Below are 25826 nucleotides of genomic sequence, written 5' to 3'. Positions count from 1 at the left end.
GCGCCCGTAATTATTGCGAGCGTGACATTCTTCTGACTTTATCAACACAATACTCCCAATGTTGACATAAAAAGTCATTCAAACTCCGTGGGCGGATACACACATCTCTCTGCAGTAGATAGGAGCTTATGAAATGACAATCTGTTGATTCATTCAAGAGTTATTGAGATAAATATGACACTCTGCTTTATGAGCTGCTCTGCGGTATGCCCGACATGCAAGCTAGCAGTGAGGCCCGCGTCAGGGATGAGTAAGCTACAGTATGTTGACCGCCAGTAAAGCGTGCAAATTTACCGAATCTGAGGTTGTAAGAGTGCTATCCACATTAGAATCGGAAGATGAATATTCCGATTTTAGTGATTTCGAGAATAATGATGATAGTGATGACACCGATTATAATGTAGGCTACCCACAGTTTTGAAATTACCAGTTTTGTACAACCCTTGATTAACTGGCCTGGACCATTTTTTATTTTGATATAAAACCAAGATGTATAGGAATTTTTAATGCATTCTCAGTGTTTTATCTTGAATAATATTTTACCGTAAAATTTAGATACATTTTTACTCATTTTAGACACCCCTGAAGTTATTGACGTCAGTTTAGTTATATATCGGTGCTTGGAAGTGGACAGCTAGGACCACCTGTAGCCACTGAAACATGTAAGTTGATTTTTTTACTGTTAGTTTTAATTATTAGTTCAACTTTTGTTCAATTGTTGGCCTTTTATGTTGGACAACCTTGAATTTCCTGCACAACATATAGCTAATTTTGTGTTAGAAAAATCAGTTTAGGACCTTCCATATTTAGTATAAAAATATATGACAAGCAGGCAAGAACCCTCTGGTTTTTCCCATCTTATTTCCGACTTTTATGTACTGAAGTTAATTATTAAAAATAATTCAGCACAACGCTTTTACAAAAGAGAATTTATCTCGGCAATGAAAAGGTTAGTTAAGGCCATGGTCAAGGCCTCTTCCTTCCTGCTCCTACTCCTTTCCTATCCCATTGTTGCCACGAGACCTAGCTGTGTCGGTGTGACGTAACAAAAAAACCTTCATACTTTGCTGCAGATTACTTGGAATGATGGCCCCAGTGTAGGCAGTGAAAATGTTGATGGACTTAGACTGCTCATGATGTGTACACAGTTTGGACTCTGTATCACCAACACCTGGTTCAGGCAGGCTGATAAATACGAAACAACAAGGCAACACCAACGTTCAAAACAACACCAGTGATGTGTGGTGCACACAGTTTAGACAGACCACAGGCTGTTAACTTGAATTTCCAAGTACTGTACATATAGAGAAGCAAATGCTTCTGAAGAAACCAAACAGGTTGGATCTAAAAAATTTGCCTGCCCTAATATTACGGAAAATCTCGAAGAAGAGATCAGATCTCCAAGGCTGAATTAGAAGAAAATTAGATGAAGTTCACCAGTGGCATGTTCTCAGCTGCGGAAGGCATTTTCTGGAAGGAAAAGCGAGTGCATTAGGACTGGTTTGACAGCAACAGTGATGTCCAAACATCTGCAATAGTGGAACATCAATGACTTCTGAAGTCCTGGGAGAAAAACTATACCACCAAGTATCATGGAGTAACACAGTGCTGCAGAAACTGACGCGAAACCTGAAAAAACCAATGGTGGCTAGAAGCGAATAAGATCCAGACTCTCGCAGACTAACTTCACAATGGTCTATTCTATGAAGTGGTTTGAAAAATCAGTAGTCCACAGCGGCACAAAACAGTTCCGCTTAAGTCACAAGACAGAATGATGTGGTTGACTGAAACTAAAGAAATCTTCCCCAGATAGGCAGAACACTTCTTAGTCCTGTTTAACGTGGACAGTAGTGGAGCTCTCAACTACAGTGCAACTTTGCCTGACCAAGAAGATGACCATAATATGGATCATCCTCCAATGATGCAGGAAATAAGAGCTGCAGTAGCACAAACAGTAGCTCTTGGAGAAAATGAACTGATGAAATCTTGAAATATGGTGGTCAAGAGCTCCATACAAGCATTTGGCAAGCTTGGGACCAGCTGACTTCAGATCTTCCCCAACATGTGTAATCTACAAGAAAAAAAGGGTGATTCCTATGAGTGCAATGCCAATCATGAAATATCATTGCTCAGCATGCTTTGGAAAGTCTTTGTGACAGTACTGTTCAATTGGCTAGAAGTACTTGATGAAATGATACTCCATGATACTTGGTATGGCTTTTGTAAGAACCGTGGTACTGCTGATGCACTGTTCTCCACAAGTCAGTTATAGAAGTCTGAAGCGACAGCGTTATCTGTACATCTTGACCTTGAGAAGACTTTTGATTGTATACCTTGTTAATCTCTTTGGATGATGCTTCACAAGAGCGGCTGTCCTCCAACATTTTCCTTGGTGTTCAAGAGTCTCCATGAAGAGATGCAATATAAAATCTGTGTCAATAGTAAGGTTCCTTTAATTGTTAAAGTGGAAGCCATTTTAATTTTGACTTAGTTAATATATAACTTTGAAGTTTTTCAGCCTGTTGAAATTAATGTGAGATTAATAAAAACAGAAAATACCTGAAAAAGTAAACATTAAATTAATAACAGAATATAGGCTACATGAGAGAAATATTAATTAATAACAGAATGACATGTTTCATTCTTGAAAGAACATTAACAGATTCTATCAAATCGCATTTCTTACTAGGAATTGCTCTAATACAATTAATGAAAATCCACAGCCTGTTTCCAGTCGTTTGACCAGATCAGGAATGGAATGAATGAAGCCCCAATCTAGCAGCGAGGATAGGAATTGTGCCAGCTGCCGAAGCCTGTTGCACTTCTCTGGGGCAATGATTAATGACTGACAAATGAAATGAAATGATATTGGAGAGTGTTGCTGGAATGAAAGATGATAGGGAAAACCAGAGTACCCGGAGAAAAACCTGTCCCGTCTCCGCTTTATCCAGCACAAATCTCACATGGAGTGACCGGGATTTGAACCATGGAACCCAGAGGTGAGGGGCTGGTACACTGCTGCCTGAGCCATGGAGGCTCTTCCAATAAAATAAATAATAATAATAATAATAATAATAATAATAATAATAATAATAATAACAACATACAAAGTGTGACGATAGAATCTGACGATGTTCCTTTAAGAAGGAAACACATCGTTCAGTAATTAATTAAATGTTTTCATTTTCAGATATTTTCTATTTTTAATTGAAAGGTGTTCTTTTTTCCAAGTATTTTTTTTATTAATCTTGCATTACTTTTTTTTTTTTTTTTTTTGCTAGTTGCCTAACGTCGCACCGATACAGAGAGGTCTTATGGTGACGAAGGGACAGGGAAGGGCTAGGAGTGGGAAGGAAGCGGCCATGGCCTTAATTAAGGTACAGCCCCAGCATTTGCCTGGTGTGAAAATGGGAAACCACGGAAAACCATTTTCAGGGCTGCTGACAGTGGGGTTCGAACCTACTATCTCCCAAATACTGGATACTGGCTGCACTTAAGCGACTGCAGCTATCGAGCTCGGTGCATTACTTTTGACAGACTGAAAAACTTCAAAGATATAATGTATTATAACAGTATGCTTTCAGAAGGGTTCAAAGTCAGTTGTGGAGTGAAATAAGGATGTGTTCTTGTTCCAACAATGTTTTCCATCTACTTCACAGTTGTGATAAAAGATGCCTGATAAATGCTGACAGTGTTCACTTCCCGTACCGATGCAATGGAGGCCTCTTCAACCTGCGGAGAGACTGAGAAAGTAGGAAAGTGCAGTTTGGAACTATAAATAAATTGTTGCAGATACGAGGGAAGAGCTTCAACATAGTTTGATGAGGTTTCACAAAATGTGCACTAGATTTGAACTAAAATTCAATATGACAAAAACCAAAGCTATGACCTGTGAGACTGATCCTGCAGTGCATGTGGCACTAGATATCAACAATGATGGTGAAACTCTGAAGTCTGTACAGAAATTATTCAAGTACACTGTAAAATCTAGAAATTAGTTGGACGTGGAAGTTAACTCGTATCAGTGAAAAACAGGTTCTTTCAGAAACCTTAGCTGGGATATCTCCTTTTCCCATGACCTACAGCTACACACAAAATTGACTGTGTACAAGACTGTTAAATACCCGAATCTTCTGTATGCTTCTGAAACTTGGTGTCCCTATCATTGAAACAGCAAGATGTAAGGCAGTTTCCATGCGAAATGTCTCAGATCAGTTCTATCCATCAAGTGGAATGATTAAGTCAGAAATACTGATGTAATTCGAAAGGCAAACTTATCAGATATTGAGATGCTATTTATTCAAAATCAGTTATGGTGGATAGGATATGTGATCCGGATGCAAGACTATCAGCTACCTAAGATATTGTATGGTGACTTACAAGACACGAGAAGAAAGGTTGAAGGACATAAACTTTGGTTCAGAGATGTCTTGAAACGGCATGTGGGTTACTATTACAAGTTGTTATAATACAGGATACATTTCGTTCTATTTTAGGACATCTTCAGCCATGTTTTCTTGTTATAGATTAAAATTGACACAGAGAACAAGGACCCATAAGAACAACACTTGAATTAAAACGTCTTGTCTATGACTAAGAGAGGAGAAAAATTCCAATAGATCTTGTGAATCTTATCTTCCAATTATGTATGACATATATTGTTTGTTAGAACTCGTTATGTATACAACGTCACACTTGTGCTCTTGTTTTAAAAATCTTCAACAGTCTAGTATATTGAAAATCTTCTTTTGACCACAATTGTAACATACATGCGCACTATTAAACCAAGGAAAACATTTGTAGCCTACTTGTTATGAGGTGGAAAGGGAATTTCTTATTATAATGTAATACAAAAGCTAAAGGTTTCCACCTATTCAATACTATTTATTGTAACCTTACAAAAGTTACATATATTTCATGAAACTAGTTTTGGTCTTGCTAGAGAACATCATCAGTCAAAATCAAGTTAAGGCAAGACATGAATTACAGATAAAATTTATGAAGCAAGCCTGTGTTGTTGAAATTCAGTGTATGTCAAGCAAAGATTTGGATGTTAAAACACTGAACACAATCACATGTCTTGCGTAAATTCTCAGTTTTTCCAATTTGAAGATGCACTTCACAGAAGACCAGTTGAAACACTTCAAATAATAGCACTTGAACTTGATATTTTCCCATCAACATTATTCTGTTCACATTTTACATTATATTGCTCTTCAATACGGAATAATATAAAATTTATTACCCATGAATTTCTTATTCTTGGATAAAAATGGACCAATTTTTTACTTGATGAAGGTGAAACAAATCTGTAAAATCTTTAAGTCCAAATCAGGAATGAGGAGGAATAAAAATTGAATAGTATGAGAATGTGAAAGGGACCAACTGATGTGTATGTTAGACCTTAAGTGTACTCACCCCACAACTTCCCACAGCTGAATCATTCGCAGCCACCTACTGTGCTAACAGCTGCTCTCTGTCTAGTATTGTAACTGTGTTTGACCGCACAGGACCTGCACACGCAGCAGGTGGAGGAGGGGAAGCAGAGGGGCTCGAAGGGGGGCAGAGGAGAATTGTCCCGTCCACCAAGAAAGGGAGGTTTCTTTTTTTTCCACAAAGATTTTCTTTATCGGATATTTTTACAATTATGAGAACAGAATAGTTTTGTTTACAAAGTGTATAGAAAGTCAACTTATTCTCCGGTCACTATCAAACATAATTCAATGCATCCAGCTAGTCACAAAACACTACACATTACAGCCTAATTTATCGACCTTTTAAACTGCCTCTCTCTCTCTCTCTCTCTCTCTCTCTCATGATGAACGATCCAAAGAATTACAATATATACGTAGTATAGCAGAATTCAATGGTTTTGGTACAGAGTTTGTCAATAAAATCAAAAATCAAGTCAAAAGGAAACTCTCTTCTAAATTATCCCAGTACAGATAAAAATCGGAATTAGTAGTCTTCACTTACAGCAGTCCAGCAATTGCTCAAAATATCAAATCTGCTCAAGAAAAGAAATATTAAAGTTGCATTTTCCACTCAGAACACAAACTACGAGGGTCGAGTCATAAGTCATGGCAACTATTTTTTTCCTTGCAAACAGGAGACAACACGGAAGATATGCATTTGGAAATATAGGGCATAGTGCCCGAAGACAAATTCTGACTTCCGGAGATTGTCGTAGGAAAGTGACAGAACACAGGCCATTGGTAAACATTGTTTTATTATGGTATAGACAGCAAATACACAAGACTACGTACAAAGGACAGGTCTCCACTGTTACATACCTTTGAAATAATCACCCCAGGTGTCCACTTTGTCCATGGACACTGGATGGCCTGGGCGAGGCAAATCAGCAGTTGATACTCTACCCTGTTTGAACGTCTCTACCCACCTCACCACTGTTCTATAGGGCATGGCATGCACACCTAATGCTTACCGCAGCGCTGCATGGCATTGGCGTGCATTTCTGCTGCGGAGAACTGCTATTTTAATATACGATTGTTGCTCCTGCTTGTTGGCTTCCATTTTGTGACACTCTCACTCACACACTGAACTTGGGGGCATGCTTAGACCCACACTGTTGTTTACATACACCATCTAGTGGCATACGCAAGTACATACCGTGCATACATTAGATTTTCCGTATTGTCACCTGTTCGCGAGAAAAAAAATAGTTGCCATGACTTATGACTCGATCTACGTATAAAGTATTCTTCAACCAAATTAGCGTTAATTCCAAGATTAGTCATTACACAGATTCAGGAGTCTATAAACTTGATCACGCTGGTTGCAGAGCTTCGTACATTGGGCAGACGACATGAAGTCTGCAACCAGACACACGAAACATGTTAATGCTGCTAGGTATCACAAATTTTCTGCAATGAGCACTTACATGGAGGAAACATGACACAATTTTACATCCACAGAGCAAGATTTGAGGGCTATCAAAAGAATTAGTAAAGGGAGCCTCATGAACGTGAAAGAAAGCTTGTTATCTATCTACTGTAGACCAGTGTTTCAATGATAAATACAATCTGAATGAAAATTTAGAGAACAGCAATCCTCTTTATGATTAAATCCCCTCCTTGTTAATGTTATTAGGCTACAATAAAGAAAATATTCATAGAAAAATGAAATCTCCCTTTCATGGCAGACGGGACAATTCTCTTCCACCCCCTTTGAGCCCCTCTGCCTCCCCTCTTTCCCCTGCTGCACGTGCAGGTCCTGCAGTCAAACAAAGTTACAATACTGCTGTTGATGAAGAGCAGCTGTGAACACAGTAGGTGGCTGTGAGTGAGACAGCTATGGGAAGTTGTGAGGTGAGTACACTTAAGGTTTAACATACATATCAGTTGGTCCCTTTCACATTCTCATATTATTCAATTTTTATTTCTCCTCTTTCCAGATTTGGACTTAACAGATTTTACGGATTTGTTTCACCTTCATCAAGTAAAAAATGTTCTGTTTTTATCCAACAACACCCTTTCCACCTCATAACAAGTAAGCTACAGATGTTGTTTTCCTTGTTTTAATAGTGCTTATTTATGTTACGATTCTGGTCAACATTTTTTAAAAATATAATAGACTGCTGAATATTTTTAAAACAAGAGCACAAGTGTGACTTTGTATAAATAACGAGTTGTAACAAACAATGTATGTTATACATACTGTAATTAGAAGATAAGACTCACAAGACCTATTGAAGTTTTTACTACTCTCCTTGTCATGGACAAGACGTTTTAATTTAAGAGTTGTTGATTATATAGTGTTTTTATGGATCCTTGTTCTCTGTTTCAATCTGTAATCTATAACAAGAAAACACAGCTGAGAATGTCTTAAAATAGGATGAAAAATGTCATGTATTAAAGTACAGCTTAATGTAGAATAAATAATCAAAAGATTATTATTGTGGTGGAAAGGTGATTTTTTTTATTTACTAAGGTGTGATTATACATATGAGTTACTGTAAACAGCGCAGTGTTGGCCTTGAGCATTCGGCTTGTGCCTGCTCCAAATGGAGTCATATGATAGGTACATAAGCAAACCGAGACTTACCATATATTTATTGAACGAATCAACGACTTCCTGCAATTACGGGTTGCTACAATGGACAAAGTAAAGTATATCAGGATACAGAATAGACATGATACTGTATAGGCTTTTGGGCTTATGCCGTGTCAAGAAAATAAGGTGTCACGCGGAGCTCAAGAGATAACCTTATTTTCCTGGTGTCATCTTATTTTCTTGACACGGCATAAGCCCAAAAGCCTATACAGTATCACATCTATAAGTACGGGCCGTGAAAGCATCAATGGCAACAGGATACAGAATGTTTTATCATATAAAAATATAGCGGAGCAGCTACAGATGTTGCATGACAAATGGGATGAAATTAACGTAGAGAAGGCAGCGGATTAAAAAACAAAACCACACACAGATCGTCACTGATCTTCATTCTTTCCTACCATAAACGGGATTTATATTGAAAGAGTGGCTGTCGAGACACTTCTGGATATTCCCTATTGCCATCTAAGTAGATAATCCTTATTAACCCATCCTGAACAAGTACAGGTTATTTTTGAATTTATAACGTGAACAGAAAGCCCTCTAAAGATGGAACAAATAACATCTCTTTCTACAATAAGGATATTGATAATTTTACTTAATATATTATGTTCGCGAATGCACCTCTTCGTACCTCATTCCAAGATGAACAATAGATCGATTCAATAGGGAGTCAAGAACGCAGGAAAAGACACTTCTTTCACAGTCAACTGGAATAGAGATGGTTACATTGTTAGCAAGATGCGGAGCTCAAGAGATAACCTAATTTTCCTAGTTTAATATTGTGATTGTAAGGTATCCTTTAATTAACATGTCATTTTAACATCTATGTAAGTCTATAGTGTTCTCCCGATAATTCGCAATACTTAATTCGTGAACTGTGAATTTTCAAAAACCGTAAATAATCTGCGTTTTTTTCCATTATTATTATTATTATTATTATTATTATTATTATTATTATTATTATTATTATTATTATCCAATTACAAACCCTATTTTACACATGGTATATTAGGGCTATAGATGACAAAACTAGATTAATACAAAACTACTAAAACTTAAAACTGGGAGGACTTTTAAATAAAATGGAGAAATTTAGCAAACACATTATAACAGCAATTTTTTTGAAATACATTATTATAAGGTGCTTGATATTGTATATTGCACATATTTAAGTTAATTACTAATTCATATCCTCTTCTTTAAAAAATGGGAGAGTCAAATAAAAGATGATAAACAGTTTGGGGCCTTTCACAGATGTAAATGTACGGCTTGTGGATATTGATTCTTAACCTCTTAAAATATGACCCAAATTTTCCATGTCTGGAGATAAACTGTGTTAAAATAGGGTCATGGGTTAGTAATCTGTCTTCTTGTAGAACTCCTAAAATCTTAATTATAGTTTTGTAAGTCTTTCTTTCTTGTTGTTCTGCCTCACTATCAGTTTGTTTACACTCGGGACACAGCCACACACTTTCTTCAATATCAGTCCTATTTACAATATTTGCACAACAAAAATGGTACCATTCATCACACTACTAACACTGCAAATAAAAGAGATTTTGGTTTGATTTGATCTACTTTTCAGTCTATCTTGGATCTCCGGAAAGAACAAATTCCTTGTAAAATGACCTGTTGAGCTAGTTATCCATAGATTATTGCATATATTCTCCACTGTGCCAGAACAGTTGGTTAAAATATTGAAATGTATTATATACTGTAAGTAAATGAAGAAGTAATTGTAACATTTTTACATTATATTGTAAGACACACAAGGAGACTATTATTTTGCAAAATGCAATGACGATAATGCCAATATTAACATGTTCCTTGCGGCAGTGAATTTTGATGACCTGATTTTACGGTGTAGTGCCCACTGGTGACCTGATGCTGTTATTATCAGTCAGTTATTAGTTATTATCGGTTCAGGTCGCCGGTGACCTGACGAATTTGACTTTGCTTAGTCCCTACTGTGAAATCCAAAACAATGCAGGTATACTTGTGTGTGTCGTTGTTTAGGAGACATTCCAACGTATTTACCTCTACGACAGTTTTCCAATTCAACAAGTACGCGATGCAGAAATAACCCCGGAAGTAGAGATGGGTGATAAATCACAGCCTGCTACTTCGTCACCGATATATCAGATATGCTGTGACGGAAGTATCTGTGACAAAATATCGTTTACAAAATATCATTTACGTTGGGTACTTGATCACATTCACAGGTCTACCAGTGTTACCTTGGTTATAACCACTAACTACTTCTGTAAAGCAAACTTCTGTTTCAGAGGTTTACCAGAGAGATAGCGCAATTGTACTTTTTAAACACAGAAAACAAGGCGGCATTTTAAAATAAGAATAGGGATGAAACAGAGGAGGGAGTGCAAAATAATCTGAATGTATGGTGTAAGAAATTTGATGAATATGGAATGAAACTGAACCCATCAAAACAGTAGCAGTGAAAATCAGCAGACATAATACATAATGCAACATAAAAATACAGGACCACCAAGTTGAAGTAATACACCAGTTCAGTTATTTAGGAAGCATAATGGCTAATTATAACAGAGCTGAGATAGAAATAACAAACCGAGTAACCAAAGGCTCTAACTTTTACAGTATTGTTAGACACCTACTATGGGATGAGAAGGTCCCACAAAGAACAAAAATGACCCTGTACAAGTCATATTTCATTGCCATCCTTACATATTCTCTGGAAACCTGCACACTAACATCAAAGGATTGTAGCAGGATTCAAGCCTGTGAAATGAAATTTCCTAGAACTGCCCTCCAAAAGACACGACTTGGCCACGTGAAAAATTATGAGATCCAATCTAACCTAGGTCTAAATGAATCGATGGAGGAAAGATTTAGGGTATCTAGACTTAAATGGTTTGGGCATGTTAAAAGAATGAATAGCACAAGGTTACCATGTGCTTATTTGGAAAAGAGAACAACAGGTAGAAGACCAGCTGGAAGACCAAGAAGAAGATGGATGGACCAACTCAGGGAAGACGTGGAGAGAAGAGGATGGAATTGGGAATCTATCATGGACAACAAAATCATTTTGAATAAGCAACTTTGGAAGACGCTCATTTTCAAACACCCTACCCGGCTCGCTGGAAGGGCAAACCGATGATGATGATGATGATGATGATGATGATGATGATGAATAGGGTATGTATGTTTGATTGCTTTTACTTAAGTACCTTAAGTACTGAAACCTATGGTTTATAAATATATTTATAGAATAGAAACTCTATTAAATAACTTTTCATCAATGTTAAATTTATTTCACACTGAGTTAAAAAAATTAATTGTAACAGCAGGGAAAATCTGGTAGTTGCCTCACAGATCAAGGGAATCGCCATTTCCATTCCTGTTTTTATGTGGTTGGTCTCTCAGTAAATCAGAGTTGTTTTACTCACAAGTGCATCGTGTAGTGAATAATTTTAGTTAATTCTTCATAATAGATAAATATAATAACACACAGAGAGATAAATAATAAATAGATGAATACATAAATATGTTTAGTAAGAGACGTAATAGTCCTGTGTGGAGTTTTTTCATGGCTATTGACAATGAATATGCCTAGTGTGATATCTGCAGCCAGAAACTATCATAATGAACATCTGTTACTAATTTAACAAAATTCAAGAGGATTCTCCACTAAATACCATTCAATAGTCAGTCTATATTTAAAGCCAACAACAAGCAAGAATGTTCCCATTTAACTATCAGTATAAGAGAAAATAATCACTCCAGATAGTAAAGATCTGCACGGCAACTTTCAGTTGTGAACTTCTTATTACTTCTTCAACAAAAGTTCATTAATATGAACCCCCAATTACCTAAAGCTAGAGCTCTTCCTAAGATCCAAAAGGCCGATGTGCCCACGAGAACTATCAAACTACAGACCCAGTCCAACTTATAAACTTTCCAAATTCATTCAAAAATTTCTCAGCAACCATTATACATTTCTAGCAAACAAGTCAGTTAAAAATTTCACTCAGCTAGTTAATATTCTTAAGGACTTTAAAATTGCTTCACATTATGCATTAGTTTCAATTGACATCACTAATATGTCTACTAGTATTCATATTATTATTATTATTATTATTATTATTATTATTTTTTGCTATTTGCTTTACGTCGCAGACACAGATAGGTCTTATGGCGATGACAGAATACAAGTGCTAGTTGTTTTACGTCGCACCAACACAGGTAGGTCTTACGGTGACGATGGGACAGGAAAGGGCTAGGAGTGGGAAGGAAGCGGCCGTGGCCTTAATTAAGGTACAGCCCCAGCATTTGCCTGGTGTGAAAATGGGAAACCACGGAAAACCATTTTCAGGGCTGCCGACAGTGGGGTTCGAACCTACTATCTCCCGAATACTGGATACTGGCTGCACTTAAGCGACTGCAGCTATCGAGCTCGGTGACAGAATAGGAAAGGCTTAGGAATGGGAAGGAAGCGGCCTTAGTCTTAATTAAGGTACAGCCCCAGCATTTGTCTGGTGTGAAAATGAGAACTCACGGAAAACCATCTTCAGGGCTGCCGACAGTGGGGTTTGAACCCACTATCTCCCGGATGCAAGCTCACAGCTGCGCGCCCCTAATCGCCCGGCCAACTCGATCGGTATTCCCATTAAAGAAACCATAGCCATCATTAGCACCAACTTAAGACACCACAGCAAAAAGAGTATTCTTGAAATAGAAGAATTCATGAATATCCTAGAATTTGTTCTTCATAATAATAATTTTACTTTCAATGATGTCATTTATAAGCAATACGGTCTTCCCATGGGTTCGTCGCTCTCAGAGGATCTTAGCGGAAATATATGGATCATTTTGAGTACACTAATATCAGTAACATACAGTAGCTAAAATAGACTGCTGGTTAAGATATGCAGGCAATGTTCTGGTGGAAACAGACAAACAGTTGAATGGCAGTGAAGCAACATTAGAATTGTTTAACAGCATGGATCCTCACATTAAGTTTACTTTGGAAAAAGAGATCAATGAATCTATCAATTACCTTGATCTAATCATCACCAGATTTGACGATCATTTTAAATTAAAAATATAGAAATATAGAAAACCCACTCAAACGTCTACTACCATCAAGGTACATCCCAACTCAAAGTAGGGCCCGTATCACAGCATGATTAATAGAGCATAAGAGGACATGGAGGTGCGATTTTCCCTAACTGTTCCTGTAGCTCGTATGCCCCTCGCGGATAGTTCTTCCAACAAAGGTATTGTAGTGAAAAAGTTGTCACAGACAAATGTGATGTTTCACTGTATTGTAGCACAACTGCTGGCCCTAAACCCAGTTCTTTATAAGCTGCCAGGATTTCAGATTTTGCTCCTTGGTATGGGTCCACCCAAATGACATAGCCAGTACTGGCAAGCCATAGCTTATACCCATAGTGTACGGGTTTGCCAAAAATATGTTGTTTACACCCATGTCTGCTGAAATACAGCACCATAGCCTCGTCTACACGATGAAATTATTGATGAGGTGCATATTTTTGAAATGCTTTGTTGAGCAAATCAAAGAGTGGTCGGACTTTGGCAAATCGAACTGACTTGTCTAAATTCTCATCGTCACAATGAAAATTTGAAAATATGAATTCAAACCTGTCTCTGGACATGACACTAGGAACAAGGTCATTATGGGTATCACGACTACCTTCCCAATAGATTCTTCTCCTCTTTCCCTCCAACACTGCAACACTGTTAAACCAAACCCATTATAGGGACCGTGCGTAACAACAAATTTTCGACCGCAGCGCCCCTAGCGGAAGAGACGATTATTCATCGGTAGGAGAAACACCAGAATAACATCAGCTGTCATTGTTTACTTATTGAAATGTGTTGTGAATACGTATAATTTGAATTAATCAGCTATGTCGAATGCTGTTATTCTTGTGGGTTTTCAGAAAATTATGTGGAGTTCTCAGTATTTTAGGAATTCTACTTTGAGGAAAGGAAGAGAGCTTAATGATAGCCATCACATATATCAGGTGGAAGAAAAACTTTCAAAAGAAGTATCTGGTTTATGTTTGAGAGAGACAAATGTTAGTCAAACCCCATATATCAAGATAAGAATTTAAAAAAATCTTAATTTAGATCCTTTGCTTACGTGAACGAATCCGATCTACGAAATGTCACAGTATTATTTGTCCCAAATAGAAGATAATAATTGTTTTTTCAAATAAAGTGTAAAATCTGCGGTAAATTAAGAAAAAGTAAGAAATATTTTACTCGAAGAGAGTAATATGGATACATACTTTAGTACCTTACAACTATTTTTTCTGCTACGTTGCAGCGCTTCCGTACGTGTTTTGTTTGTCTAACACTTTCGTGTGTAAAATCGTCAGAGTTTCTGAATCACATTTTGAATTATCACTGGGCAAATATAAATTACAAAATAGCACATTTACATTTCCCTGGTCATATGAAAATGGTAAATTATCAGCCTGAATACCTATACTACAAACAGTTAGGGGAGATTGTGATTCAGGAACAGAATTCATGTTTTCTTGCATTTCACTTTGCCTCCCTTTCCTCCTCTTGTACCTGACTGTCAGATTCCTCTAGTTTATATCCAGGGCTATCATGCTCTCTGGTAGGTGTTCCATCAGTAAAGTGTCGGATGCAGATTCTGGAATTACTGGCAGGAACCCACAGTTTTCCATCAAGTGTTGAACGTTTTAAATATGTTATCCATGCTTCCCTTCTGATTTATGGGCAGCTGCGGCTGGAAAAGGAAAGAATTTCGTTCCTGGTGGGCTGTTTTAGTAGGTTTAATTACAACCATACATGGAACAGCTCACGTGACATTTACTGCGTTTACTGATGCGGTACTATGAGTATCGTTCATGCTAAGAGAATATGCTGAAAGAACCTAATAAAAATGTAGGCTACCTCAGTAAGCAACGTGAACAGTCAAAGACTTACAGCTAGTAAAATAAAAAACACTATTCAATAACTCGATGGTGAAAAATGCTCCTACCAGTTACTTCAGATAAAGTCACCAGATGGCAGCACTCGCTATATGCACGGTCCCTATAGCCAGCAACAATAACTGATAAGTAATACAGGAATGTCAGCCACAGGGGTGAAGGTGAGATATGACAAAAGTGCAACAAGCCGTACTTCAGGGCCATACCACTTGGAAGCGCTGCAAGGGGAAAAGTCGCGTCGTGATTGGCTGGGTTGGCCTCATGGCCTATGCTCGTAATATTCTCTTTGTTCGTAATCATAGTCCTAAATTGGAAAATGGCGATGGCGAATGAGTTCTGTACGGCTTAATATTATAGAAGAAGTTGCGATGAAGGAGGAGTCTGTTAATTTTTTTGGATACGATTAATGTCCAAGTATTGCCATATGTTCGAGTTCTGTAGTTTTGCAATTTCATTGTAAGATACATGTAGTCAGAACATAAACGATGTGAGACGATATTTTCTGCTGAAAGATGATAAGCACAGTGAAGGTAAGTTATGGAAATGTACTTATAAATAGTGTATTAAATCATTACTTTTTCATTCCTTCCATTACATTGTTTTCAGTTTTGAAACTTTGTTTTCAAATGTGATGTTTTTTATTTCAGAGAGGTAACACCTTGAGGTTAAAGTACTCCTGCAAGTTTTTAGCATGTACAAGTGGCTGTTATGTCGATATGACTGGCAATCTCAACATCAAGAATAAGCATTTAAAAAAAATAAGGATTCTCTGAAGCAGTGGAAGCATGTGTGTCGTGTGAGTGATGGTGTAAATTGTTCTAGTTTTTATGTTTGTGAAGTTCATTTTCTTGAGAAGGACCTTATTAACTACTGGCACACTAGGCACCAATTATGATGATGTTCAATCAATCAATCAATCAATCAATGATCTGCATTTAGGGTGGTTGCCCATGTGGCAGATTATCTATCAATTGTTTACCTAGCCTTTTCTTTAATACAGTATTTTCAACAAACTTGGAAATTTATTGAACATTTCCCTTAATAATTTATTCCAATCCCTTACTCCTCGTGTTATAAATTAATATTTGCCCCAATCTGTCCTCTTGAATTCCAACTTTATCTTCATATTAAACATCTGGAAACTATCCCCTATAATCCCTGTAACTTAGACATGCCTGTGTCAAGTAGCCTAATAGCTTGGCATAAAATAGGAATGTAGGCCTAAATGAAATTTCAGTAATTTTACAAACATGATTTGTAATCTAGATTTTTCAGTATTAAGTGATGCTGAAGAGATTGAGATTGGAGAAAACACACAAACTGTTATGGATGAAGGTGAGTATAATTTTTTGTCAGTAAATCATTTATCGGTGCTCAGTTACAGAATGCTAACAAAGCTCTATCTGGTATGTGGTATAATGAGGATAAGGTTATGGCACTCAATTTATATATGTGGGTCTCGCTTATATCGATATTTGGTTACTCCATAATCTTCCCTCTGTCAGGCCTTTGAACTCTTTACCATCTCAAATACCTTATGAGATAGGTGAAGTGCTGAAAGTAGAGGTTCTAAAATGTCCGATATTGACAAATACTGTGGCCTCCTATTTGATGAAATGTCACTAGAAAAGGGGTTATATTATGAGGCTAATAAACAAGGTATATGTGGATATGAAGATCTTGGTCCTTTAGGAAGGTCACCTGCTCTAGCAAATCATGCATTAGTTTCTTGTTAAGAGGTATTCACAGAACTTAGAAACAAATACTGTAATTGCCTATTATTTCACCACAAATTCAGCAAGTAATGTAGCCTTACAACAGCAGATTGAATTTGTTATAAGTAAGGGTTGAAAGTTGTTTGCACAATTTGTGACCATGGCTCGAGAAATCAGAAAGCATTGTCAAAGGTAATTTAGATAGACCCAGTCCATTCCATTTTCTTGTGAATAGTGAACCAATTGTTGTCATATATGATGTTCCCCTTCTTCTGAAAAATACCTGAAGTGCCTTAATTGAAAATAAGATTCAGGTTAGTGATCACAGGGTGGTAAAATGTAAGTACATTCAATATTCAATATAGACCAAGAGAAAAGATTTAAAACTTTGCCCAAACTGAGAAAAACTGAGAAAACAACATTTCAACTTCCAGGATAGCTATGTTAGAATGAAAGTTAAAGTTGCTGCTGCACATTTAAGCCATACTGTGGCAGCTGTAATTGAAACATATGTAGCTACTCAAAGTGTTACCCTCACAACTATATACACAGCAGAATTTGTAGAAGCAAGTTACAACCTTCTGGATTCTTTGAACAGTTGTAACCAGAATGCCCATGAAAGTAAGATGTATAGATGTGCCCTTTCAGGAAATTCTCCACATATTGAGTTTTGGAACACTATTCTGAAAGAGATACGTACCGGTACCTGGAAAATAAGAGACCTTAAAAGTGGTACAGATAAGACATGCACATTCAGTTTCATTGATGGGTGGCAGATTACTGTAAGATCTGGCATGTTTTTGTGATATAGGTAGAAGAAAGTAGGATTCAGGTATCTTAATATGAAAGCTCTCAATCAGGACCACTTAGAGAATGCATTATGTTGCATATGACAGCATGGCATTTCCAACACAAATCCTACATGTTTTCAGTTTGTAATATCTTTAAAAATGTGTATTGGAAATAATATGGGGTTTGCCCTTCAATACTATGGGTAAGTGTGAGAGTGATAATTGTTTTCCCTTTAGCAATTTATATCAGTTTTTATGTGCCTTTGCTGGCAGGACCTAGTGTTTACAGTGCACTATGTCTTCTGGTATGGGCTAGAGCAATTTTGTTACTTTCATTGATCTGTCTCTGTCTTATCCTTGGCTTTGACTGAGGTATGAGCGATTCTAGTAATGCCATTCCTTTTGCAGCCAGTCCCTGCTATGAATGGTGTGAAAATGTTGCTCATAAGGTCGGTTGGTGCATGCATTTCAGTGGGCTTGGCAGACTGATATGTAATAGCAACTTCTGGCTTGGTGAGGAAAGCAACGGGAAACTACCTCACTCCTCATTTCCCTAGTATGCCCCTTCAGTGATGCCTAGGTCATCTATGACAGCTGATGGCAGAGCTGTTGAGGATCCAACCAGCCTTAGGGCTGAAGACTGAACATACACATACATCAGTTTTTAAAAGTGCTGATGATGACAATCCAGGAGTACGTAAATGGCGCTGCCTCTGTTGATCGTGTACTGTCTCAAGTCAGACCAGTCAAGTCTGAAATTTTGGAGGACATTCAAGCTGTGACATATGTAGAAGGATATATTTTGAAAGTTTTAGGTATAAATAATGAGTGTGATGTGTGCAAGGGAAATCTATATTGACCTAACTTGACTGAAAGCCATTTATTTACGTATTTCAAAGAAAACAGTTCATCAGCTAACTTGCAGTATGCCAGTGAACAACTGAAAGATTTTCTGCTTCGTATTCATGACCAATTGTATATATTTTTGGAATGGTCATACAGAAGGATTAGAAGATAGCTTTAAAGGTGTATTCTCCAGGCCAGTCTACTCCTTTTGTAGGAAACATTGTCCTGAAAATGTAATTTTGCAGGCAGCTCTTACATTTCTCATTTAAAAGTGTGTAAACATTTGGTCAAGAGAAAGTATTCAGCTGGACATGACAAAAAGGTTTAAAAAATTCAAATCCCAGTAACAATTGTGTTTGTAAACAGTGTTCATTTTGCTAGAATTTATTATCAGGTTAGCTGAATGCAGGCCTAGGTAGTCTTAAGACTTGTGCAGTTGTATAGATTGTATGATTGCTTGTCCTTTTCACTGGCACCAATATATTTTCTTCATTGGTCGATTGGGTTTGCTATGCCATGCCATATGTTGGCCTAGGTAATTTAGTTTTAAGACTTGTGTGGCTGTAAGCATTATATGTGTACAGCCTATTGTATACTGCTTGTCTTTCATTGATTAGGTTACACATTGTCATATGTAGGCTGAGGAATTCTAAGACTTGTGTGGTTGTAAATATTATCTGTATTATGCTGTATGAGTTCATGGTGTGGGTTTCTGTAGTCACATCCTAGTTCGTGAACCATGGGCAAAAGTTGAGTGGCCTAGCGAGTGGTCCTGGGAGTCCTGGGATCTGACACTTCGAAAAATGAAGGAACCTGTCAAAGAAAGAAAAGGGCCACAAAGGGCAGGAAAATGAAATACTCCCTAGACCTCCATATGTAATACCGTCAGAGTTGGAAAAGAACAAGTATTGACCAAGGGAGGTTGGATAGGATAGACTGTGAAGAGCCTGGCACAAGCAAGTGGAAGCAATGCTAGGTCTCAGCTAAGGGCCTCGTGGTCGCCAACCCAGGCTCCCAATTCCAGAGCACCTTTTAGTTGCCTCTTATGACAGACAGGGGATATTGTGGGTGTTGTTCCATCGCCTCCACCCACGGCAGGAATTAATGGATGAAGATAATTCCTAGGAGAATAATGGACTTGGTTATGGAGGGTAAGAGAGATAGGGTTAGACCAAGGTGATGATTAGACCGAGTTTTCAGGGATTTTAAGGTCAGATTCACCTGTGTGTGTGTGTGTGTGTGTGTGGGTGTGTGGGGGGGGGGGGAGTAGAATAACACCCACACTATCTCCTGCCTGTCATAAGAGGCGACTAAAAGCGGCCCTAGTGGCTTCAAACTTGGGAGCATGGGTTGCTGACCACGGGGTACTTAGACTGAGTATTAGCATTACATCCAATTACTTGCCAGGCTCCTCACTTTCATCTATTTTATCAGACCTCCCTTGGCCAGCTTTTGTTCTTTTCGACCCTGAGGGTACTAGGTTGCGAATCCTAGGGAGTCTTTCTTTTTCATGGTCCTTGTCTTCCTTTGTCCGATATCTTCACTTTTCAAAGTGTCGTATCCCTTCCATTTTTTCTCTCTGATTAGTGTTATATAGAGGATGGTTGATTAGTTGTACTTCTTCTCAAATCAATGATCACCACCACTTAAAGGTACGAGGTGTAGAACTAAACGAAACCACAGAGCTAGTTACGAAAAGAGAGCTTTGAAGAGACATAGTTACTTCACAGAGGATTGTAGGCTGAACGGTGAAGGGCATAACCGTCTATAATGAAGATATACGTATTTTATTGATGCTTGTACTTTTGCTGAAACCACGCTACTGTAGTCTTCGGTAACTGATGAAGTCCTAGGCAATTTTAAGACTTGTGTGATGGTGAATGTTGTAATGAAACTACCACCTCAGCGACAACTCTAAACGCAGATCACTGATGATTGATTGATTGTTTTCTTTCATGTACCTGTCCTTTCAATGAAGGAAATATCAGTTTCATCTGCTTCTCCTGTTGTCATTTATAATGTTTGTAGTGTTTTCAATATATTAAGTTACAATTCAATAAACTTCAAATGTCATCACGATATTGCTTTTATTGGTTGATAAGGTTATGTTAGTGTTTCTCCCACAGAATACAAACTACTCAAAGCTCCTCATTCCAAAATGAACACACAATGTCATTGTATGCGACACTGTGGTTCTGTTCCCAATGACAAAGTTTATTTTTCAGCTTGTAGGTTTCCGAATTTAGCGAGCTGGCCGCAGTGATAGGTATGAGAATCTTATCTTGCAGAGTACTTCCTGGTATGAAAACTATCGTTTTGTTATTTAGGATATCCCGCGTCCCCACACGTTTCTCAGTATTTTAACATATTGAATAACATATTGAATTTCGTTTCATTATGTATACGAAAGTCTGAAAATACAAAGTAATTTATGAACCAGTAGTAAAACATATTGCTCAGTCATGCCATATTCCTTATGAAAGAAAAAATGTAGACTATTATATGTTATTCAGCATGTTAAGATATTGAGAAACGTGTGGGGTGGTGGGATATTCTATATAACAAAACGAAATTTTTCATACCAGGAGGTACTTTGCAAGCTAAGATTCTCATACCTATAACCGCGGCCAACTTGATGCGCCGCCCTCGCTAGTGCAGCAAGGGATCCATTGGGCTGTGCTATTACTTAGCAGCCATACCACTAGGAGCGCTGCGGACAACTTTGTTTCCAAGCTTTTTTTTTTTTCCTGCTAGTGGCTTTACGTTGCACCGACACAGATAGGTTTTATGGTGACGATGGGATAGGAAAGGCCTAGGAGTTGGAAGGAAGCGGCCGTGGCTGTATTTAAGGTACAGCCCCAGCATTTGCCTGGTGTGAAAATGGGAAACCACGGAAAACCATCTTCAGGGCTGCCGACAGTGGGATTCGAACCCACTATCTCCCGGATGTAAGCTCACATGATTTAGATGTTGATTCCCATAGGGAATCTGAAATATTTGTCCCGAATGAGTAAATTTATAATACCAATATAAATGGTCCGTTATTGGACACTATAAATTTTCCAGCTAACTCATTCCTGTTTGTCAGCGTTTCGCCCCCGTGTGCTAGGCTGGGCTCATCAGTTGGTACCTAGCACACCTACCAAGACGCTGGCTAGTGCATACCGTGGAGGCCACTGCATAGGCTAATCAGATGATGGCCAAGCAGACATCAATTTTTGATAAGGAGACAAAGTCTCTCATAGTGCATTGGCACTGCCGGTGGCTACAATTAGCCTACACAGTGGCCTCCACGATATGCACTAGCCAGCGTCTTGGTAGGTGTGCTAGGTAACAACTGATGAGCCCAGCCTAGCACACGGGGGCGAAACGCTAGCAAACAGGAATGAGTTAGCTGGAAAATTTATAATGTCCAATAACGGACCATTTATATTGGTATTATTATTGTAAGCTCACAGCCGCGCGCCTCTAACAGCACGGCCAACTTGCCCGGTTTTCCAAGCTCTAACATGGACTGTGCACTTCTGTTATAGGAGGTGTGTTTTTTAAGTAAGGTCTGTTTGAAAATAAGTACACAACGAAGGGTTATTTCAAAAAAGTAAATTCATTTTCAGAAAGTACATACTTCACTCTATTTTTCAACATAGTTGCCAAGTTTGTTCAAACACTTATCATACCCCGTAACCAATTTTAAAATACCCTCTTCATTGAAACTTGCCGTTTTCACGTCGTCGTCATCATTGTAATGGTTGCCACTGAGGTGATGTTTGAGGTGGAGGAACAGATGCTAATCGCTCGGCGCAAGATCAGGACTGTAGGGTGGGTGGTCTAAAACTTCCCAGCCAAAACTGTCCAATAAATCGCATGTCTGACCTGCAGTGTGAGGTCTTGCATTGTCATGGAGAAAGACAATTCCCTTTGTCAGCATGCCGCGTCTTTTGTTTTGAATCGCTCTGCGTAGCTTTCTCAGGGTTTGGCAGTATGCTTCTGCAATGATAGTTGTTCCTCATTGTATGAAGTCGACCAACAAAACACCATGCCTATCCCAAAACACCAACGCCATGATTTTGCACTGGGACAGAGTCTGTTTGGCCTTCACCTTTACAGGCGAGTGTGTGTGTCTCCATTCCATGCTCTGTTGCTTTGATTCGGGCATGATATGCAAAGGGTTTCGTCTCCAGTTACGATCTGACTCAAGAAGCCGTCACCTTCTTTGTCATAACGAGTCAAGAACTTCATCACACACTCAAATCTTTGGTTTTTGTGGTCCTCTCTTAGGAGTTTCGGGACCCAACGGGAGCATAGTGTCCTAAACTTTAGGTGTTCAGAAACAATGTTGTAAAGCACTGATCTCAACACGTCAGTAAATTCGTTTGAGAGACCTGTTATTGTGAAGCGCCTGTTCTCACAAATCTATGCTTCAACTGAAGCCACCAAATCATCTGTAATCAAAGAAGGGCGACCGGAGTGGTCCTCATCATGGACGTTGTCACGGCCATCTTTGAATTGTCGTACCCACTTACGCATTTTGCTTTCACTCATAACAGTATCACTGTACACTTCGCAAATCTGTCAATGAATTTCTGCAGCAGACAGGTTCCTTGCTGACATAAACCGTATCACTGACCGAACCTCACATGTGGCGGGCGAGTTGATACTCTTAAACATTTTGAAAGCACAGAACAGAACCGTAGACCCATACAGGTTAGTTACAGAGCTCAAACTGAGCACAGTTGTTCCGAGGCATGTCGGTACACGACGCACGCGCTCGCTGCGATATACGTGCGAACTATTAGTGTCTACAACAAAACGGACCTTACTTAAACACGCTTCGTATATTGGTGTCCTGTGGTGTCAGCTGTACTTTTAAAAAGACAGTAGGCATATATGGGTTAAAGAACCCTTTAAAAAAATGTTTGAATAGCAGTCAGAACCTCAAACAATAAGTTTTGTAAATTTTACAATTCCAGTTCATTGAATCCAGTTAACACACACACGCTCAAGTGTGCAGAGATTGAAATGTTTTGATTGCAGCAGTACGTATATCAGTAAAACAGGGAGAAGTATCAAAACTTGGTATTTGGAGCATGTAAATGCTGTCAAGCATAATAGATTCTTGGCTTTGGGATTACAAGTTCATGAGGCTAATCGTCATCTTTCCACCATCCAACAAGATTATTATTATTATTATTTATTACAACAAGATTATTATCTATTACAAGTTGCTTTACATCGCACCAACACAGATAGGTCTTATGGCAGTGATGGAACAGGAAAGGGCTAGGAATGGGAAGGAAGCAACCGTGCCCAGCATTTGATTGGTGTGAAAATGGGAAATAACAAAAAACCATCTTCAGAGCTGCTGACAGTGGGGCTTGAACCCACAATCTCCCGAGTACTGGATACTGGCCGCGCTTAAGTGACTGCAGCCATCAAGCTTTGGACAGTTTGTGATGTTTATATCTGGATACTGGCCGCGCTTAAGCGACTGCAGCCATCAAGCTTTGGACAGTTTGTGATGTTTATATGAAGTGTTAGTGTACCTTTACAAATTAAATTCTGAGTTTTTGTAATAATGTTTTTCTGCATTTAATTTTCTACCATGAGTGTCTATGTCTCATCGGGAGTGAAACTTGAATAGTGTATGGAGACATCATACAGGCAACATTAATCCATTTCACACTTGGTAAAGACACATTAATACTACTTTCCTCATAAATGGTTATTTACTGTTACGGGCTCAAGCGGCAATCAGCCTTGTCGCTGCCCCTTCGATATTACCTGAAAGGGGATGACTAAGCCAGCTTGGGGAACTTCCCAGCCCGCCTGAGGGCATGCCACGGCCCTTCCTCTATTGTTCCCTTCATCTAGTTTCTCCATGTGATTTCTGGAACATACGACAGGAAAGTTCAATCTCCAGCCGAACCCTGAATGTTCTAGTGGCCCAAGACTGAGGTATAAATACAAGGCCCCAGCAAGTGAGCTGTTGTGGTGATGTCGGAAAGACCATTGAGTAGATGAGCTGGAGGCGACGGACCGGAAGACGTGTACTACCTGAGAGTACTGTGTGCTGTGTATTTTTGTGGACTGAGGATCGCCGCGAGTCAGTGAAAAACCTGCTATCGTGAGTGCGAGGATAAATGGCCCTGTGTTAATGTTCGCTGTTGTGAGTATCGTCCTGCTGTTGAATACTGTTGAGCTGTTCAGTTGTTCACTGCATGTGACTGTGTGAATTACTGGACTGTCTGTGGAGTCGAACCAATGAACAGTCGTCATGTGTTAAGTGGTCCGTAACCCTGTGTTCAGATCCAGCGGTCTACACACAGTTGCTGTTGAGGTGACTGGACTTGGGGAAGTGAAAGTAAGGATTAAGTGTCCCCGGGTAGAGCAACGGGCTGGACCACCTGTTAAGCCATAAGGAAGAGCAATTTGCAAACAGGCAGTAACTAATAAGTGTGGCCATTCATAGCTGATTAGAATTGTGTGTGTATATATGTGCGTGTGTGCATTTATTGGGTCATCCTGAAATAAATTAGAGTATAATGAAGCAGATGGAGTTTTATTCGTAACATTATTTATGTACTGTACTTCAATTAAGCAAAATATTGGTATTTATAGCATATTGTCAGTTAATCCGGCCTAGGGTCCAGTCCCGAGGTTGCCGAACTAAAGGGAGTCTACTGTATTACATTAGAAGCTATGAGTATTATAAATGTTAATTGCTCTTGGTATGAAATTTCTCTGCAAAAATACAAAGATGTAAAATTTGGCATGCAAGATGGAAGGTAGTGACCTTGACCACAAACAGTGCATTCCCAGTACTTACATACGATGTAAAACAGGAAATCACTGAAACCATTTCAAGGGTGGCTAATAATGGGATTTGAACTCAACTGTTTTTTGAGTTGTTGAATTGTGGCTACTGTAACTGGTGGTTACAATGCACTGAATTATGACAATGTTAAATGGATTTAACTCACTAAATAGAGAATGATGACAGCGTAAAATCCATTTTACCTATTCTCTCATGGAGAATGTTGATTCCTCCCAGCTTTACTTTGACAGGCAACAAAGTTTAATTTCATGCAGTGACCATGCAAATAAGAGAGCTTACCTAAAATTAGAAGAGTAACAAGAATGCACTCTAGGCCGGTTCTCTTCAGAACGACTAGAATCACTGTGGAACTCGCCATCAGGGGAAGAGCTTCCGCTATTCTGCTGGTCTACTGTGGTCGCCTTCGAGGCCAACTGATGTTTGGAAGTTTTCAATACAGTGATAGATGATCGTGAATCAGTCTGGAGTAAAGGTACCTAACACAACAAGAAACTAAATAATGTTCACATACAATATTCATGCTACACTTGTATCCATATTTACATATTTATAAGCATGGTGTTGATATAACATCTAAAGTCTTTTGCTTTTTACT

At 38.6% G+C, this 25826-nt stretch overlaps 1 protein-coding gene across 4 annotated transcripts in view; it reads right to left on the bottom strand.

The window, feature by feature from the left end:
• Positions 1–25826, bottom strand: part of Orp8 (Oxysterol-binding protein-related protein 8) — a 565732-nt gene that overhangs the window by 56798 nt on the left and 483108 nt on the right. For all 4 annotated transcript variants that reach the window (XM_067143024.2, XM_067143025.2, XM_067143026.2 and 1 more), the window contains one exon: positions 25511–25707. In XM_067143024.2, the coding sequence (XP_066999125.1) occupies positions 25511–25707 (197 nt within the window). The remainder of the gene's footprint in view (positions 1–25510; positions 25708–25826) is intronic.

This window comes from Anabrus simplex, chromosome 3 (assembly GCF_040414725.1).
Source record: "Anabrus simplex isolate iqAnaSimp1 chromosome 3, ASM4041472v1, whole genome shotgun sequence".
NCBI lineage: Eukaryota > Metazoa > Arthropoda > Insecta > Orthoptera > Tettigoniidae > Anabrus > Anabrus simplex.
This window is presented reverse-complemented; position numbering and strand designations above follow the sequence as displayed.